Source organism: Mixophyes fleayi, chromosome 6 (assembly GCF_038048845.1).
Source record: "Mixophyes fleayi isolate aMixFle1 chromosome 6, aMixFle1.hap1, whole genome shotgun sequence".
NCBI lineage: Eukaryota > Metazoa > Chordata > Amphibia > Anura > Limnodynastidae > Mixophyes > Mixophyes fleayi.
Genome location: NC_134407.1, coordinates 177,008,383 through 177,028,862, shown reverse-complemented (window position 1 = coordinate 177,028,862; position 20,480 = coordinate 177,008,383). Strand labels below are relative to the sequence as shown.

At 40.0% G+C, this 20,480-nt stretch overlaps 1 protein-coding gene across 1 annotated transcript in view; it reads right to left on the bottom strand.

The window, feature by feature from the left end:
* Positions 1–9,434: 9,434 nt before the first annotated feature.
* The window catches only part of CNTNAP1 (contactin associated protein 1), a 77,605-nt gene continuing 66,559 nt past the window's right edge, over positions 9,435–20,480 (bottom strand). The window contains exons 19-24 of the mRNA XM_075177392.1: positions 20,009–20,236; positions 18,566–18,696; positions 16,499–16,592; positions 15,369–15,599; positions 14,519–14,563; positions 9,435–10,220 (exon numbers count right to left, since the gene is read on the bottom strand). Coding sequence (XP_075033493.1) covers positions 10,030–10,220; positions 14,519–14,563; positions 15,369–15,599; positions 16,499–16,592; positions 18,566–18,696; positions 20,009–20,236 — 920 coding nt within the window. The 3' untranslated portion in view covers positions 9,435–10,029. The remainder of the gene's footprint in view (positions 10,221–14,518; positions 14,564–15,368; positions 15,600–16,498; positions 16,593–18,565; positions 18,697–20,008; positions 20,237–20,480) is intronic.

Genomic DNA, 20,480 nt, shown 5'->3' with positions numbered 1-20,480 from the left:
TTGTTCTCCTTGCTTATGCCCAAACTGCTGTTGAACATTGCATTGTGGTGTTCATGACTAGTTATATTCTGGGAAGGTCCAGACTTGGAATGTGATACACTATTTGGACAAAAGTATTCGGAAACTTAACCATTACACCAACAGGGACTGTAATGACATTGTATTCAAATACATATACTTTAATATGGAGTTATTCCCCCTTTTTGCACTGATAACCGCTTCCACTCTTCTTGGAAGGCTTTCCACAAGATGTTGGAGTGTTTCTGTGGGAATTTGTGCCCATTTGTTCTGTAGAGCATTTATGATATTGAACGATAAGGCCTGGCTCGCAATCTCTTTTCCAATTCATCCCAAAGGTGGGGATCGATGGGGTTGAGGTCAGGGCTCTGTGAGGACCAGTCAAGTTCATCCACACCAAACTCATCAAACTATGTCTTTGTAGTCCTTGCTTCGTGCACTGGGGCACAGTCATGTTGGAATAGAAAAGGGCCTTCCCCAAACCGTTGCCACAAAGTTGGAAGCATAGCATTGTCCAAAATTACTTGATATGCTGAAGCGTTAAGATTGCCGTTCACTGCAGATAAGGGGCCTAGCCCAAACCCTGAAAAACAGCCCCATACCATTATCCCTCCTCCACCAATCTTCATAGTTGGCATAATGCAGTCAGGCAGGTAACGTTCTCCCAGCATCCGCCAAACCCAGACTCACCGATCTGCGAATCTGCCACAGACAGAGAAGTGTGATTTGTCACTCCACAAAACACGTTTCCACTGCTCCACAGTCCAGTGTCTGTGTGCTTCAAGCCACTCCATCAGTCGCTTCCATTGAGCTCCCGCAGCACAGTTTTTGTGCTTACATAAATGCCAGTGGAAGTTTGGAACTCTTCAGCTATGGAAGCAGCAGAGTGTTGGCGACTTTTACGCACCATGCGCATTAGCAGTAGTTTACTCCGCTCTGTGATTTTACATGGTCTTCTGCTTCATGGCTGAGTTGCTAAGCTCTTCTACTTTCAAATAATATCACTTACAGTTGGCCATTGAATATCCAGCAGGGATGAAGCTTCACGAACCGACTTACTGCAAAGGTGGCATCCTATCACAGTACCACGCTTGAAGTCACTGAGCTCTTCAGAACGACCCATTTTGTATCACAAATATTTGCAAATGGAGACTGCATGACTAGGTGATTGATTTTACACACCTCTGACAACGGGTCTGAGTGAAACACCTCAATTCGATCATTAACAGGTGTGGCCAAATACTTTTGTCCATATACTGTATATAAACGTGAGGGCTGTGAATAAATTCCATACACTAACACACTTTCTCAGCATGCTTCTGAAATAACTGCAAGTAAGTTGTGTGATTGCACATCTACCAGTCTAACTGAATGCAGTAGGAAAGGCAATAGAGTCTCCCATACTTTTAATATAAAATCGAGACATCCCTTTTTAGTTTTTGTTGGTGTATGAAAACAAGGGTATGCACACCTTTATGTGCTATAGTCATGAACACTAGCCCTAACAAATCTGCTGTGACACAAGCTGAGATAAAGAGTAGAAGGTAAGCATAATGTCAAAATAAAAAAAACATCCGTTATGACATGTAAATATCAAAGTAACACACTCCAGAAGTGTCCCATCATACATCCTTTATTTGTATACCTTCAGGTCTTGTTAAACAGAATGCGTTTGTAAAAATACATAGCTTTATATTTTTAACACTTGTAAATATAAATGTATTCATGTCACCATATTACATTCTATGGAGGGAGGGCTTTACTTATTGACAAATTGAGGGTGCATGTACACAGGCATTTAGCCCGTCTTGTCCCTCCACATTAACTGTACTCTGCTCAACTTGCATTGTGTTGCTCAGGACAGAATGTAGCATAAACTGAAAAAAAAAAATACTGCAAGCTGTGTGTACACTGCGCAGGACATTCACCCGGCATTGCCTCGAGTAGCCATGTGAATGGTCCGTGCCATCACCATAGGGATCTATGATCCATGGTAATGCTCAATAACACAGCTTTAGCAGAGGGGGAAGATGGGATAGACACACGTGTGTATGCACTCTTAGTCAGGTAAGTATTAAGGTAACCAGAGCACCAGATAGTTGCTGTAGAGACAGCAGTGCACCTATCAGTAAAAAAACAATGGGTAAGGCTGATTAACAACGCACATTTATACAGCAATATAGGCAAGATGGACAAATCTCCTTTTTCGTCACATAATTTACTAAGATGTTGTAGTGAAAGATAAAATATTTTTTTATTCTGCCCTATCTATAATTTACTCCAAATGGAGACAAAACACTTTTTTCCAATCACAAATGTCTTCATAATTTGTGTATTAAAATACGCAGTTTCATTAGAATAGCATCTGTGGTGAATTCTATGAAAGTTGGGAACAAATTCTATATACTTTATTCTATAACTCATAATTGCAGCATGTTAAATTTAGCCTTACATAAATAGATATTGGACTATATATACTCTTGGCTGCAAAAATTATCACATATGAAGTTCAAGTACTACACGTTGTAATTGTGCTGAAAAAAATTTATTTATTTATTTATTTATTTTTTTCCCTAAAAGGGGATAAAATGTTTGCCCCAATTGTAAGAAGCATTGCATGTAGTTTATTGGACATGGTACTGTACACACATAGAGAGACACAGGAAATCTGATGCATACTGTGAAAAACGTGTGTTGCTTTTGGATCTCGGTGGGTAGTTGCTGTTATTGAGCTATAGAGAGTACAAGCGTGCATAAAAACACCTGCTGCATTAATGTGATGTTCAAAACTGAGGTGTAACCTCACGCTGTGTGCGGAGTTTCACATGTGTTTGTGTTTCGAGTACCCACAACAAGGTTTAAATATGTATTCCACCCAAAAGAGGATCAGTCTTATTCCTAGAATGAGTTTAAATGAATGAGGTCACTTCTGCTTTCTTCAGGCCATTAATTTATCAGGGAGAATGTATTCCAGCATTTATGACACTGTCAGTTATACTTACAAGGCAAGTAAGCCAGATAGTAGTTCACACCAAGGGGTTAATCCACCCCTCCACCAGAGTCAGGACAGGAAAGGTAGGGACACTCCTTTTCATGTCTTCTTTCCTATCCTTTGCTAAGAGTCAGGGTAGTTAGCGTTTGATATTTAATGTAGGTTTACGGCATACCTGCGGAATGGTGTCCGCTGCCAGAAGAAGCTGAAGCTCCGGCATTAGTAGAAACCGGGGAAAGAGGTTAGGAGAACAGGCTCTGTTGGAGAAATGCTTCCTTATCATCATCATCATCATCATCATCATCATCGTCGTCGTTTATATACTACCAGCAACTTCCGTAGCGCTTTACAATTGGGAACAAGCAGAGTAATAAAACAATACTGGGTAATACAAACAGAAGTAAGAAGGCCCTGCTTGTAAGCTTATAATCTACGGGATAGAAATATCCCTCAACGGGCTTCATCTTTCCCCAGGATTAGTACCGATAAGGAAATTTCTAATCTGAACATCATGTAAATTGGCCAAAGGTGTGTTACTTCTCCCAAGATAGAAGTGGCTATTGCCAAACTATCCAAGAGGACAATGATTCCATTAGAAGATTTAAATTATTTGAGAAATGTTATGGATAGAAAGGTTGAAAACAGTTCAAAACAGATGCATGTTATCACAGGACAGCATAACTTCCAGTGCTTTGCGTTTTGGGGAAATGCACTTTGTATGTCTTCAACCATTTTAAGCAGGTCACTCATTGTGCATATTCTTCCAAAGGACAACAGAAGTTATGTGTACGCCGCAGGTGGATTCTGTTTTGATCTCAGAGCTATGGCCTCATCTGTTGCAATTCGACAACATTTGTGGTTATGCATGGGCTAGTGGACACTATTAAAGAGTGGACTATGCCACTGCCATTCAAGGAAGTTACCTCAGTAGAAAGAAACTGGATCTCCCTATCCCAAAATTAACAGGTGGCAAGTTTGTCTGGTTACCTCAAGACAGCCTTTCCAGGAGTACACACCCAGAAAGTCTGAGAAGAGTCAGACGAAATGTAGATTATAAGGAAGCACAATTATATAGACCTGGCAAAAGTTATGAAAAGCAATTTCAAGCTGGAACCTCTAGACAACTGTTTCAGCAGGAAAAAAAAAAGAGTTTTGCTGGTTCCTCCAGGCTTTTTTCCCCCAATGATACCAGCAGACTTCACTCTTTGGGGGTTGCACAGGTGGGAGGCAGGTTCGCCAATTTTTTGGAACAGTGAACCTCAACAACTACAGACTCATGGGTACTGGCTGTAGTGAAAGGAATTGGTTAGACCGTCCACCAAGGAATATTTTTTATTAGTCTCCATTCCCCTGAAAGGATGTCTGAAGGAAAGCCTAAAAACACTTAAATCATAACATTATCTGCAGAGTTCCTGTTTGCCAAAAGAAGACACATATTTACTCAGACTTTTTTTGTGTGGAAAAGCACAACTTTGGTTATCGTTCAATTCTAGATCTAAGAAACTTCAACAAAAATTTATAGATACCAGGAAGTTTGTAATTTTCTGAGATTTACAATCTTCATGCAGCATTTTCAGTTCAGGTACCACCCTTTTGGTCTCTCCCCAAGGACATTCACAAGGGTCTCAATAGCAGTCATAGCAAAACTAAGGCAAGAAGGAATTTCACACTGGCCCTACCAAGATGACACATTGATATCAGCAAAGTCCAGAGAGGATTATGTTCAAGCCACAGCATGGGTCTTACAAGTACTAAAATAGCATGACTGGATCATCAACCAAAAACAATGTGCATCCCAGAGTTTAAAATGTCTAGATACATGAATAGGTAGAGCGTTTCTAACACCAAACACCAGACAAATCAAAGATTAAGCCATGAAAACTAAGAATATTGGGGTTAATAGGCACAACCCATAAATGGTACCTTGGCTGAGATTCCATATGAGGCATTAACAGTCCTGTTCTCTCATTAATTGGGACATAAATATTGCACCCGAGCTGATTTCGCTCACAGAAGAAGCAAGGTACGATCTGCAGTGGTGGCCAACAGACAACATTCTAAAGGGGAACAGCTGTTTTATAGACAACGACTGAGACATTTAAACAGAGCAATGACTGCGTTCTAAGCAAAGAAGGAATCTTCCTCGATTGAAGAATTAGGTAAAGCAGTAGGGTGGTCCTCTGTACACACTCATTCTAAGCATTACTGTAGTTTGATAGAAGTGTGTTGAGTGCAGTGGTATAAAAAAAACCAAAAGAGAAGATCTCTTTATTTTGCAGTTGAATTTTTATTTCATTAATGGGACCACCTAGTGCAGTGCTTGGGTATCACCCCTCGGCGTTTGCTACTATTGAGAAGAAAGAAGCAAAAAATGATTTACTGTTGTTTCATTGTCTCCTCCATGGCAACATATTTCCCCACCCCTAAGTTTTGTTGTCACTAATATATTGTGTTGAGATTTTCATAGATTGGGGAAAACCAGAAGACAGGAAGGAATGACTCTATATGCCTTCCAGGTATGTCTTCTTTCCTGTCTTGACTCGTGGAGGGTGGATTAAACCCTTGGTGAATAATCCCTAATTTTGTTATTACCAACCCAGAAACCACACTACCGAACCTGACAACATCTCTAGCAAAAATGCAGCGTTTACTGTACAATGTTTAAACAAACCTGAAAACCCTAAGATCTCTTACTTTATGCTTTGTGATCTCACTCATTTTATTGCTTTATTAGATGGTATTCCTGTAATCATTGGTCCAGCCATAAAAATAGACACCTCCTGTGTGTGTAGGTTGCACTGTAATGTGAATTTAGCATAGGACTACATAGTGCAGCTAGTACAGATGTACTACTACACTGTGCTCTGTCACATGGAACCGATCCAATATTAGCTTTGTTCATTCTGGTTAGATTTACAATAATAAAAGCAATTGCTTGATAGTGCAAATGGTGTAAAATGCATAGCAACCTATTTTCCCCATGTTATTAAGTTTACCATCTCTACTATCTCTTTGCAGGTTGTTCAGTTCCCATTTGAAATTTTTTGTTTATTAAAGAAGAAAAAAAATGTCAACTGTCCTTCAGTCTCTATACTCTTATATAGGACTTGATAAAGAACCATAATATAATATAATAAAAGTGTGATTTACAGTGGTTGAGGCAAAGTTTTTTTTTCTAACTTGCACAATCGGCTCTAAGTGGAAAACCATTACAAAGAAAACAACTAGCTGGCAAACACAGGTGAAACTTGTTTCTAATTACAATCTTTAAGGTGCTTTTAATAATGCTCCCTGTCTCTCTTCAGGATATAAAGTTTTCATTTATTATATTTTAATCAGTGCAGAAGGTATCTAGTGCAATGCTTGCCGATCAGTATACTTCCCTCCCAGATCCCTATTCCTCCTTTGTGTTGTGTGAGATTTGTACAGATGATAGGCAACAAAGAGTAGAAAAGATGGAGGGATGTTGTTAAGCAAGTGCTCGCATTTCCATTGTCATGTCTGTACCCAATCCCCTCTCTGCTTTGTCTATGAATAGGACACACTTTCTTTGCACCCAGCACTTCACTGTATTGCCGCTTATCCGTCCCCCCTACATATATGTGACAACTGCAGCACATCCCCTAGTAAGCGGTTTGACTTCACAAGCTAGTCATAAATTACGCCTCTAAATATAAAGTGATTTAATTTTTTGTTTTTTGCATATCTGTGTATAGTGTGAAATATACGATACCAAAGCATTCCTATTTAACATTTATTTATAAAGCTACATTGCTGTCATAGGAATTCACAAGTATTATACTGAAAGTATTGTCCTTGTTCTGGCAGTGTCTTTTGAAGATGGGTTTGTGTCGGGTCTGGTCAGCAGCCATTGAGAACTTCAGGGTGGTCTTGGGAAAACTGAGACTTTCTGTGTTGCAGTATATAATAACTTAGCTAGAAAATTATAATCTTTTTCCTTTCCATGCTAGATAACGGACTTGTGCAGAATTCCCCATTCTCTGTTGAGAGCTGTAGAATGAGTACTGATATATAGGTGAAACTCAGTCTGCGTGGGAGTTTCCTTCACACATAAGAAATAGCGATATAGGAATCCAGTATGCAAAAAGGGTATATGGATGTGTAAAAATATTGCTTAAAATAGAATACAATATGTAGCAATAAAAACAAATTGCATTGACGGCCTTAATACATAAACCCATCTTCTAAACTTCCACAGAGGCAGACTCAGCCTTTCTAAGTCTCTAACTGGATGTAGTAATCCCCTTTTTGGCCATGATGAACTGGTATTTTTCTCAGTGTGTGGTACCTTTGTCTTCGGGCATAACACCCATTATAATGTAAACAGAGGGAGCGAGGGGTAAGTTGAAGTAGTGACAAGCAAGCAAATAACAGCTCCTTACATACACGGAGATATACTGCAGTCCATGTGGAGCAGGTAAAGTGCGATCAGTGCAGTTGGAGACAGTATGTATCCTCCCTCTTGCTTACGGTGTCTATTACGACGGTAACCTGTACTTGGCAAAGTGCCTGAAACCTGCAATAGTGGTTGTTCCAAAACTTTCCGTTTTTGGGTTTTTATATCAGCTGTAAGGAGCTGTTTTTAGTCCGTTGTTACTACTTATACCCAACTCCCACTGTTCATATTATGAACAGGCATTATGCCCAAACACAGGAACCATACACAGAGATAATCACAAGTTCATCACGGACAACAATCCAAATTACTACATCCCATTTATGTATTCTAAAGGCCATTCTAGAATATCGGACTTGCTTCCAATTTATTTTTATTGCTGTGTTAAATAATATTTGCTTTATCCTATTTTAATTTATATATTTTAGCAGCACATTTCACAAATATATGTTGTAGTCAAAATGAATTAAAAAATAGTTTTGCACCCTGGGTTACTATATAGTAGGAGTACTGATGCCCCCAACCCCACAGTGAGAATTCTCAGTGAATTGTCTGCTGTAAAGTGCAGTATTCACAGATATGTAAAATATTAAAGGGTAACACCCATTCCCTTCCACCAAATATAAAACAACTGATCTAGAGACACTAAAGTAAAGGGTGTTTCAGGGTTAAGATCTTGGTAACTGTACCAACACCATTAAAGCCATAAAACATAAAATAGATGTTTATAACTTCTTTGTTGAGAATGGAGCAAAATGTAATGCAGACTGTCTGATAACCCTTCCACCTGTAAAAAAAACATTCTGCTCCCAACTTACTCTGCAGGTAACTGGAATATTAAGCTAAGTGGGAGGTTGAGGAGCAGACCATCATTTTGTATTGGATGGAAGAGCATATTGAAGGGTCAGAAAATGGTATAACATAGCACAATTCATCCATCCTCTGGTAACTCCTGCTTCACAAATAAACCTCCCACCATCCAGTTCATTTTCTATTCCCAACCTCACAGTTTATTTTTCTGACATACATGCTGTGTACTGAAAGGGCAACTGCTATGCTACTGTGCCTCATGCTAAATCTAGTCTGCTGGTAGCCATATCATTAAAAGATGTATCTACCTTGCTGCAACTTCTGGGGCTAAATGTATCAAGCTGAGAGTTTTCCGGCGGGTTTGAAAAGTGGAAATGTTGCCTATAGCAACCAATCAGATTCTACCTATTAGTTTGCAGAATGTACTAAATAAATGATAGCTAGAATCTGATTGGCTTTTCAAACCCGCCGGAAAAACTCTCAGCTTGATACATTTACCCCCTGGTCTCTTACTAGTGCTGAACAGTTTCTGCAATGCCCTTTAAAAGGCTTCGCTAGAGGAGATCTGTAAACACACCTATTAACAAATGCTTCTGACATGATAGAGTGATTATAGCTTTAGAGATGCAACTCTTGAATCTTTACATTCAGCATTTCAGGCTTATTGTCCCTTAAGGAAAAGCTAGGCATTTACATTCTTGTGTGAAATTACATTTTTGTGGGTTTTTTTGTTCAGCTGGAGCTTTGGAAGAGGAAAGACCTAAGAAAACAAGACTGGATAGTTAACTGACAATTTTAGGGTCGATATTGGATCTTGGTGCTTGGGAAAAATATAAATGATCTTGAAGCCAGTACCCCAAAACAGAAAGGTTAGACTGTTAAAATTGTCTCTGGCCTCACATCTGCTTAATGCCCCAAATCCACAAAACAAGTCCTTTTAGACCAATTGTTTTAAGTCCTGTTCTCAGAAACCCCCCAAAATGTAAGTGTCAGGTCTCCGGTGTACTAGTGATTGACTCATTGTGAAAGATCAACGTGTGTTGCTTAAAATTTCATCCATGATTGTGAGGAGACTCTGTAAATCACGCACCACTGGGGATGTCTGGAGCAGGGTTAATAATCATTATCCTATAGTGTAGTGTGAGTAATTCCTTGGGTATCCAGGCACTAAATAGTCACTGTACGGCACAAGTAAACTAATGGCTGACACAAGATTTAATGTACCTTTAGCTAATTGGTCCAGCTCAGCATAGGTCTTGACTGTACACAAGCTGTAACAAAATTAAACAAAAAAAAAACCCAAAACACTGATAAAGGGGATAAAGTGAGTAGTACCAATGTTGCAGATGCAAGCACAAAGATTGTCTTCTTTTTTTTTTAATCTGGGCCCAGTTGCTGCTGACCATAGTGTTAATGGACACAACGATCTCAAAATATTGTCTTTCAAACCTTGATAATTACACATCAACTTTATTCCCAGTGGTGGAAATACAGCGATGGAGAAAGGTAATACAAGTATTTCTTAATACCTTCTGGAGAGTAGGTCGGACAGGGTATGAACTGAAAGATGAATGGTATACTCACTCCCCAAAGACCTCGCTGTTTATTGACTTGTCTGGATGAAGATACTCCTAGCTTTGTCAGTCCATTCTACTTGTTACTCTGAGGTCCAAAGTTTCATTTTCCACAAAAATATTCTGGACTGATGAGTAGGAGTATCTGACTGTGCCATTGGCAAAGGTTCCCGGACTCCCCATGAACAGATGGCTGCTGCTTCCTGGATATGGTTACCCTATTCTGCCTTTCCCCCTTCCTCCTCAATTTGAGGAAGGGGCTGCTCTTTTCTTGTGGAAGACTTTGGAGCGATTGGAGCATCTACAGCTTTTGGTTCATTGGTAAGGTAAGAACCTTTATAACGGTGAAAGTAGTGGTAAACAAGAAACAATGCAGCAATCGCAAGGACGAAGAGGAAGATCACGATGACTGGTTAGAAAAAGAAAAAACAGTGAATTACTTACCATATATTGTCATTATTAAAGTATTACACATGTGTTGTTACAGTAAACATGGGACACACAAATACACAAACATAATACTCAGACTATAACTAACATATATCAGTCTTTGGTACACAAATTTGCATACATTTCGTATATGTGGAAAAAGGAAGTTAGACCTTTGTAAGTGACAATTAGCATTTACAGCTTAATCCTCTTAAATCCAGCATTCAACCAGTAAGAAACCTCTAATCCTGCATAATTTTAGTAAGAAATAACACGCTTGTATGTTGGACCAAGAACCCTAAACTGACACTATAATCTAGAAACTCTGCAATCTGGAGTTTTATGATGGCCGGGTGGAAGCAGCAGCAGCAGCAGCTTGACTCGGGTTAGCAAATAGGGTAAGATATGTCTCCCTACAGGGCAATAGTGCAGATAACTTTCCAGATTGTACTACACACAGGCTGATTGCTCAGCTCTATGCCTTACCTCCCACTTTGCCTTATATATAAATATAAAGCATTGGATATTTGTGGATTCTGTTGGAAAATGACATAGTAGCACTGGGAATCAATCTCTATTGCTGTTACCATCTCTGTTCAGCTGCTATACCCATACAGCTCAACTGTCATTGCCTTTACATATCTGTTCAGCTGCTCGCTGAGCTCAACTGTGGTTGTGTTGCCATCTCTTTGACTGCTGGATCCATTGAGCTTCCTGGACCTCATGTCACAGCTGCAGAGACTGCCTACTCTTAGCCCCATCAAGCTGGCAATAAAGTAGCACTGCACGATTTGAATTAATTTTTCCTTCCCACTCCTTACCTACCCTAGCTAATTCACATCTCTCCACCATGCATCTACTCTTTACATTCTTTCTCTCTCTCCTACTCTCTTTAACTACACTTTTCTCCATAGTCTGCACTCTTGAATTTTTTGTTTCCCACATACTCATCAGCCTACATATGCAGAGACAAACCTCATACCCACAAATAATCTTCCCATGTCCTCTTTCTTGACCTGCTCTTTCCCATATTTGTTGTTCACATCTCACCTAACCCTGGACTCCATGCCATACCCACCATTTGCTTATGCTCCTCATTTCACCCGAAAACTAAACACTTAGTACTTTCAGTCCCTCCAATCCTATGTACTTTGGAATGTGATCCATGATCTATTCAATTTTAAGTCCCTCAACCTCCATGTCATTACAGAAACCTGGCTCAACTTCTCCACCTCCACACTACATCCCCTGCAGCTCTCTCCTACAGGGAATCTTTCTCAACCACACTCAGGCCCAGTAAAAGACAAGGTGGTGGAGTAGGCATTCTACTTTCTCCAAGCTGCAACATCCAAATCATACCCTTGTAACCCTCCTTCTCTTTCTCTTCTTCCTTGAAGTCCACACTATCTTTCTCTTTTCTTGTCTCCATCTTTATGTGGCTGTCATTTATTGCTGTGTGAACTCCCAAATGTCAGGTGATTTCAGCATTCCCATTGATAACTCCACTGCCTCTGCTGCAACTAAACTTCTTTAACTTCCTCCTTTGGTCTCTCCCAGTAGACTTCATCTCCAACCCACAGTGATGGACATGCCATTGACCTTGTCTTCTTCTGCTTCTGCTCCATCTCTAGTTTCTTCAACTTGGCCTTCCCCCTTCTCTGACCAAGACCTACTCTCCTTTTGCCTCATCTTACCTCATGCTCTCTCCCCTGCACCCAAATACACACACAGCTAAATATTCTTAACCCATCCACTTATCATTTTCGATAAAAATAATTTTCTCCTCTGACTACCCTATCCTGTACTGCCCTGATCAATCTGCCTCTTTCTGCAACAAAACCCTCACTTCAGCCCTAGACAATGCAGCTCCATCCATCACTTATATAGTCTCCGGTAATCCAAACCTCAACCATGGTAGCCACCACTTAAAAAAGTGCTCCTGCATTACTGAGCATTACTGGAGGAAATCTCATTACGATGCTGACTTCCTCCACTATATGATACATTCATCCTTTCAACTTAAAGCACTGCCCTTTCACTTGACAAGCAAACATACTTCAAATCTCTAATATTCACCCAGTTTTCTAACTCCTGTCCTCTCTTTGCCAACTCCAACTCGCTTCTCTGTTCACCTGCACCTCGTTCCCTGCCTACTGCACAGCCCATGATTTTGCTACCTACAGTCATGGCCAAAAGTTTTGAGAATGATACAAGTATTGGTTTGTCACAAAGTTTGCTGCTTCATTATTTTTAGACCTTTTTGTCAGATGTTGCTATGGTATACTGAGGTAAAATTACAAGCATTTCATAGGTGTCAAAGGCTTTTATTGACAGTTACATTAATTTTATGCAAAGTGTCAATATTTGCAGTGTTGACCCTTCTTTCTGAATACCTGCAATTCGCCCTGACATGCTGTCAATCAAGTTCTGGGCCACATACTGACTGATGGCCGCCCATTTTTGCCTAATTAATGCTTGGAGTTTGTCAGAATTTGTGGGTTTTTGTTTGTCCACCCGCCTCAAGTTCTCAATGGGATTAAGGTCTTGGGGGTTTCCTCGCCATGGACCCAAAATTTCGATGTTTTGATCCCCGAGCCACTTAATTATCACTTTTACCTTACAGCAAGGTGCTTCATCATGCTGGAAAAAGCATTGTTAGTCACCAAACAGTTTTTGGATGGTTGGGAGAAGTTGCTCTTGGAGGATGTTTTGTGTGAGTGAGGCCACTCCCTTGGCTGAGAAGCAACCCCACACATGAATGGCCTCCGGATGCTTTACAGTTGGCATGACACAGGACTGATGCTAGCGCTCACACTTCCATCTCCGGACAAGCATTTTTACAGATGCCTCAAACAATCTGAAAGGGGATTCATCAGCGAAAATGACTTTAACCCAGTCCTCAGCAGTCCAATCCCTGTACCTTTTCCAGAATATCAGTCTGTCCCTGATGTTTTTCTTGGAAAGAAGTGGCTTCTTTGCTAGCCTTCTTGATACCAGGCCATCCTCCAAAAGTCTTCACCTCACTGTGCGTGCAGATGCACTCACACCTGCCTGCTGCCATTCCTGAGCAAGCTCTGCACTGGTGGTGCCCCGATCCCACAGCTGAATCAACTTTAGGAGACGTTCCTGGCGTTTGCTTGATGTTCTCGGGCCCTCAAGCCTCAAGCCTTCTTATCAACTATTGAACCTCTCTCCTTGAAGTTCTTGATGATCCAATAAATAGTTGATTTAGGTGCAATTCTACTAGCACCAATTTTCACCATCTCCACTCACCAATTGTAAAGAAACCATCTCTCAACCCAATCTCTTGACATCCATGGCCCTATTTCTCTCCTCCCCTTTACCTCTAAACTATTTGAGTGACTTGTGTACAACTGCCTATCTCACTTTATTTCTCCATTCTCGATTCTCAGGCAATCTGCCTTCTGCCCCCAACATTCCACTGAGACTCACAACCCCTTGATTGGGAATACTTTTATCATTGTAATATTCATAACAGTGCAGTACCCTATCTTAAACAGAGAAAAATGGCAATAGTGGGTGCTCAAAATCCATCCAAAACATAGTGGTCATATACCAACATCAGTAGTATAGCATCAAATGTTACCCTTAAATGCAGTTACCCTCACCAAGTGATTACATAGAACATCCTTTAACAGTGTTTTACAATCATAAAACATAGTTGTTTCACGGTCCCAACTCAATTAATTAAAATTTTCATATGTTAAGTGTGTGAGGTTGATCCGTTTGTGCTGCGTGTACAACCCTCCAGCCTTACAACCCAACCAGCCTTATGAATAACAGGTCTCACAGCTGTGATGCTCGGGGGAAAAAAAGCAAATACATTTAGTATAATTATTTAAGCTTAAAAAGTATATCATGCAAACAATGCTGAATTAATAGCGAAATACAAAAGAAAACTGTATATTCAGATTGAAGAAGCCAGACCAGGTGAAACTGGGTAACCCACCTGGTCTGTTTTCTTTGCATCTGCAATGTAAAAATACAGTTTTCCTTTGGAGATTGCGATCTCATTAGCACCCATTAGTCCCAATCACTGTCTATTTGGAACTTAAATATATGATATTATGCTATATGTATTTGTTTTCTCTTCTTTATTTTTTGAGTGTCATGACTGTGAATCCTTTTATTAGTGTCATTTCCTTAAAAGCATAAAAAAACAAAATGGTGACCATTTCTTTAAACCATATTAGAATTATCTAGCTTGTCTGATGATTAGATAGATAAAATAAGATAATAAGGATAGAAAATACTCACATGCAATGATGCCAGCAAGCTCATCGTCATGTACATGAGGAAATACTGGAAGACACAGAAAGAGCAGGTTACTGGGGTTCTCTAGAGAGACCAGCATATACCAGCCGAATACAGATGCTGGACAAAATCATGGCAACATATGGGTAAAATCAAATGGAAATGTAAATTGTTGACAATAATGATTACTAGTATCTAAATCTTGCAATCCGGCAAAAGAACGTTTGCACATAAACATGACTCATCATTGGCACAGCTGTGATGTCACTTGTACTGATCTGTTATGGCTGTGGTAGCAGCGTGATGCTTGAAGGTGTGGTTCACAGGAGTTTTGCTGACCAGCGCTGCTCTGTCTGACACTTTTAGCATATTATATTTATATATTGAAGTGAGTGAGACTTACATCAACCAGGTTAGATTGGAGTATGACTGCGACTACTAACTGGTTCCATTGCACTTTGGCAAATTATTCAAGTTCACTGTTTTCGTACAAAAGCAGCTGAAGTACTCATTATACTGCAGCCTATACATTTACCAGTGACATCGCTGCGGTTACAGCATCCCAACAACAGTTCTGTGTCACTTCCCAGGCAAAATCTCTGCCTGATGATATAAAGATGTGGCTAAAGTGTTCAGAAGACCTATTTATTTATGGTGGAAAAGCCCTATATAAAAAGACTATTTTTCTTCACAATTAAGGAGGAAATTGGAAAACATCAGCCCTAGTTAACCTTATTTTTTGTTACTATGAATTATCTCTGCTGCCAAATTTGGGGATTCTATACAACTGTTATATTGGCGATTAGCATCCCTAGAGATAGGGCTGTCACGGCTATAAGTCCTTGTATCTCACCTGACCCCATGTACCATGGGTCCAGATCATATGGTATGTGGTACACCTTCAAGGGCATGGCCCCACAGTTAGATTCCACCAGAGATCCCTTCACCGTGATCAGTGCTAATGCCCTTCTGGATCGGAAGACGTCTCGTACTGGGGTGATGTTGTTGAAGCGCACATCTGCTAGGCATCCTATGAATCCCGGCGTGTTAAATTTCTGCACTTCTGGATCCATTGCACCAGTCTCTAAAAGCAGAAAATAAAGGACATGTCAACAAGAATATGTTTCTTCAGGTACAGGTCCCAGTGGGAGGAACAGTGCTAAGAGCTTAGTAGAGAGCGGGCCTCTTGGAGTGCTGTGGAGGCCTTGGATAGGGGGGTATTGCCAGTGACGGTCATTCCATTATACTAAAATAGTAAAAACATAAAAATAAACACAATTTTCAAATAAGGCTTCATTGTATAAACAACATAAAATAAAAAAACATAAAGTGGGCTTTTTAAATGGGGACTTTTGTTTGGTTTTATATTTTTTCGTTTTTTCGTGTTATGTAAACACAGTGGATGCTGCCATTTTGTGGCCCAAACAAATATTCAATTCACTAGGTATGAGGTACAAAGTGCCTCTTGTCTCAGTGAGGTCACTTGCTGTTCGTGAACTGATAAACTGCGTTTCACTATGTGTAGGTGATGGTACATTGTAATGACAAGTGACCAATGGGTTTAAATTTTAATTCTGAAGATTTGTATTTCCTTAAAGACAATAATGGGTTATGGGTCTTATAATGGGTGATTTATTTACTCAGAGGAAATAAAACTCTACCAGAGGTGCTTAAACCCAGTCCTCAAGAGCTACCAACAGGTCTTGTTTTCAGGATTTCTGTCCGTAGAAACAGGTGGGATAATTACTAACCCAGAAAATTAGATTAAGGCACCTTGCGTGATTAAAGAAATCCTGAAAACATGACCTGTTGGTAGCTCTAGAGGACTGAGTTTGGGCACCTGTACTCTAGACATATGGATGGCAGACTAATATAAACAAGATTCTGGTTCTTTGGATGTGTGTGCTTAGAAATACAGGTACTGTGTGTGGTACAGAACTAAAAGACATCCACGTACGGATAGCTAGGATTAGAAAAACTGACCCACAACCCTTCCAAGATAAAGAGCTTTTGGAGTGTCAAACTTCGGGTCTTCCCACAAGAAGAACTGTTTCTCCACCACGTCATAATAGTCCACCTGTAATGAGCAGAATTAATGTTCACACCAAAAGCACTAGGCTCATTTTGACATTTTTATTAAGTGATCTAATTAGCTCACAAAATCGTCCGGCATGCTTAACATTGATTGACACTTACCAGGGCTGGATTTATACAGTTGTTACCAAAATTATTGGCAATCTTGCAGTACTTTCTAATAATGCACCATTTCTTCCAGAAAATTGTTGAAATTAAAACATTATTTTGTAGCCATGTATGTATTTCTTTGGTTTGCAATGGAACAAAGAATATAAATTACGAAGTTGTAGCTTATTCCGCACATAAACCTTAGGTGCACTGGACAAAATTATTGGCACCTTTCTGAAGTAGTTAGAAATAGTTAGATTCTAAGCATCTGATTCTATTTTACTTTGGAATTTAACCTGTTGTGAGCAGCACGTGCCTGCAATATAAAAAAACACTCATTGATGAACTTGAATAGAGAAAAGGACTTTGTTCTATGTCACTGTGTGTACTGCAGTGAGCATGTAGAAAAGAAAGAATGCCAGAAGATTGTAGGAAAAGTATCAACAATCTCAAGGTTATGAATCAATCTCCAGATATGTTTCCCTTTCTACAGTACTTAATGGTATTAGGGAGTTTAAGGCCCGTGGCATTGTAGCCAACCTCCCTGAAAAGAGCAGACTTTATTGAAGATTGTTCAAATGGTGGACAAAGCAACAACTGCCACAGATACAAGCTGACCATCAGACACAAGCTATGACCGTGATAACTCACTCCATCCATTGTCAGGTCAATGAAAGGGGATAATGTGGTAGGAGGTCCAGGAGAGCCCCACTGCTGAGACAGAGACATAAGATTGCCTGATGGGAGTTTACCAAAACACACCTGAACAAGCCACATTGCTTCTGGGATAGTGTCATGTGATCAGCTGAGACCAAATTAGAGCTATGTTTATAGAAAGCAAAATGGAGTTTTCAAAGAAAATAACACTTTCTCTATAGTCAAACATGGAGGAGGTTCCGTGATGTTTTGGGGTTTCTGTGCTGCATCTGGCACTGGACTTCTTAACCATGTGCATGGCATCAAGAAAACTGGAGGCCGTTTTAGACAGCAATGTTGAACCCAGTGTCAAAGGTGGGTCTCAGGTCAAAGTCATGGCTTTTCCAGCACAACAATGACCCCAGATGAAAATCCCATAGAACATATGTGGAGAGATAGGAAAACAGCAGTCGGGAGAAGGCACCTTTAAATCTGGGAGAACTGGAGCGGTTAGCACAAGATGGGACCAAACTGCTAGTAGAGAGGTGCAGAAAGATCATCCATGGCTATAGAAAGCAGTAGATTGCACTTGTGTTAACCAAAAGCTGTACTACCATATATTAAGTCTAGGGTGCCAATAATTTTGTCATTGCCATTTCTCTTCAATTTTCTGATTTATATAAAGTATTCAATTCAGAATAAAAAAACAAGGTTCTGTAATACTGACAGAGGATGCAAGGGTGACAATATTTTTGTCCGCAACTGTATTAAAACCAGGCCAGTCTATATATGCTCTCAGATGTATATCTAGATTGGCCACAAATGATGCACCGGACTGGGTTTCATCAGATTGCATTTTATGCCAGTCACAACATCTGGTAAATTTCAATCAGATGAGATTAGGATCTCAGGTCATTCTGGGCCAACACACTCTGGGTCTAAAACTGTGTCTATAGGCACCTTCACTCTTACTGCAGGTACTTTCCTCAGCAATAACCAATGATTACATAACTCCTACATAGTTTCATTTAAAAGAAAAAAAACAACACTGCAATCTGCCAGATTAATGAACATGACAGATATGCACTAACTATTATTAAAATAATATATTTTCTATGATAAATTCTATTAAACAAACAAGCTATACACCACTGCCACAACAGTATTGCACAGAATTCAGTCTGTCTATAGTGGAGACCAGCTGATAATCACACAAAGTCTTCCAATTACCTGAATGTACAATGTACGGTAGTCCCTGGTGATATTAACCCTGTGAGGTCTACCGTCTGTCATGTTCTTCTTGCTCAGCTGGAAGATATTTGGGCTTTTGCTCCGCAGCTGGTAATTCAACTGCAAGGTTCCTGTCATAATGAAGACATTGAAAGAGAAAGGGTAAGCAGACCCAGAAATAAACTTAATTATTTTAGCTTTTATGTGGAACGGAGTATGTGTTATTTAGAGGAAAAGATAATTTACTAATGGAGGGAAAATGCAGACCTGTGGAGAAAATATCACTTTTTCCTTGTTTTGTTATAATATGCACCTACAGTATGTTTGCTCAATAGCATTTGTTTGTAGGATGTAGAAAATGTGTATCTGTTTAGGATTGCACATAGGTTTTGCTTGTTTTGCTTGGAGGAGATAGGCAGTTCAGGTTATCAGCAATAGTGTGTTTGATTCTGTAACCAAATGCAAGACCAAAGACTGGAGATTGCACATTTATGGAGTTATTCTTGGCTTAGTGGGGTTGCAGTGGCTGCAAATGCGGATGGATCTGTAGGACTAGAGGGCTCAAGGAGCAGCCCCATGTGCAGTCACCTTCAAAGTTATAACAGCAGGGTGGCTGGATGGGGGGCTGGACGTTCATTCTAACACTTCAGCTGACACACACCCTGGGCTTTCACGTTTCCCTGGTTTTGCAATGCCCTCCATCTCTGTGACCATAGAGACACTCTAGCTCTGAACGTGCATGGAGGAAGCTGCATCAGAGGGCACCAGCAGGGTTCATTCTGTGCATGCCGATATCTGTAAAAAGTGGCGGCGGCTGCTGTACAATAGCAATGCAGGGATATCTGTGCCATTGTCTTAGTAATGGGTTATGAGGCCCAATGACTTCCAGTTGAGTCTGAGTTAAAAGACCATACTATCAGGTAAGTAGTGATAATATAGCTATATTCTATAGTTTTACAGCAAAGAGCAAAGTGACATGGTGACTAAGGGACACAAAAATTTCACCATATAATTTCACCATATAGGAACATTTATTAACACAAGAATTCTGTGCAACGTTCTTATAGAAAGTAGTTGATAACTATATTTTTTTAATATTTAGTGTGACCTTTCAATGCCAGCCAAACATTTTGGCCTATTAAAATGCTTGTGTTGCAGACACCAGTCAAGTCCCTAACCATCCCCGTAAGCCAATCCTGATGACCCAGAAATCAGTTCATCTATTTCCCTTATGTTTCTTTTTCTGTAGGCACAATCCAGAGGTCTGACTCCCACCCTTGCTGTGTGCATTGTGATCAGAGATTCCAGCAATATACCACCATGTAGGCTAAACTTGGATTATGGCTATAAAGCACCCTAGTGTTTGGGGCATTGTTTTAGATAACGGTTTTCCTTTGAACAAACCCATTTGAAACTTTAAAAAACATACAAAAAGCTACTCACCATCTGGTCTGAGCAGGAATGCTATGTAATCTGAGGAGAATGAGCTAATGTACAGAAGAACAGCTGGCCCTGTGGTTGTCCTGAAGCTAAATGAAATTTCCTCACGGGTGAGGTTGCTGACAAAAAGTGGAAGGGACACAAATTTGGCAAACTCGTGGGCGGCCACCATCCCAGCTGACAGAATATTGTGACGTAGCCAGGTTCCTGCCTCAAAATAGGCTCCAATATCTGGGGAGAGATTGGAAGACCAGTCACCTTAAAATAAAACACTTTGTGCCATAAGTAGATACGCTTAAAGATAACCCTCACCATAACAGTGTTTGCAGCCATTTTTGGGCTGAAATAGTATTCATTAGAATGACAGTGACATTACTAGTTCCTTAAGTCATCGTGGAAAGATGAGATACTTTGTACATCATATTTCAGTGATATCACTGGTTCTTAGAGAACGAATGGCTGCATTCTCGTGAAT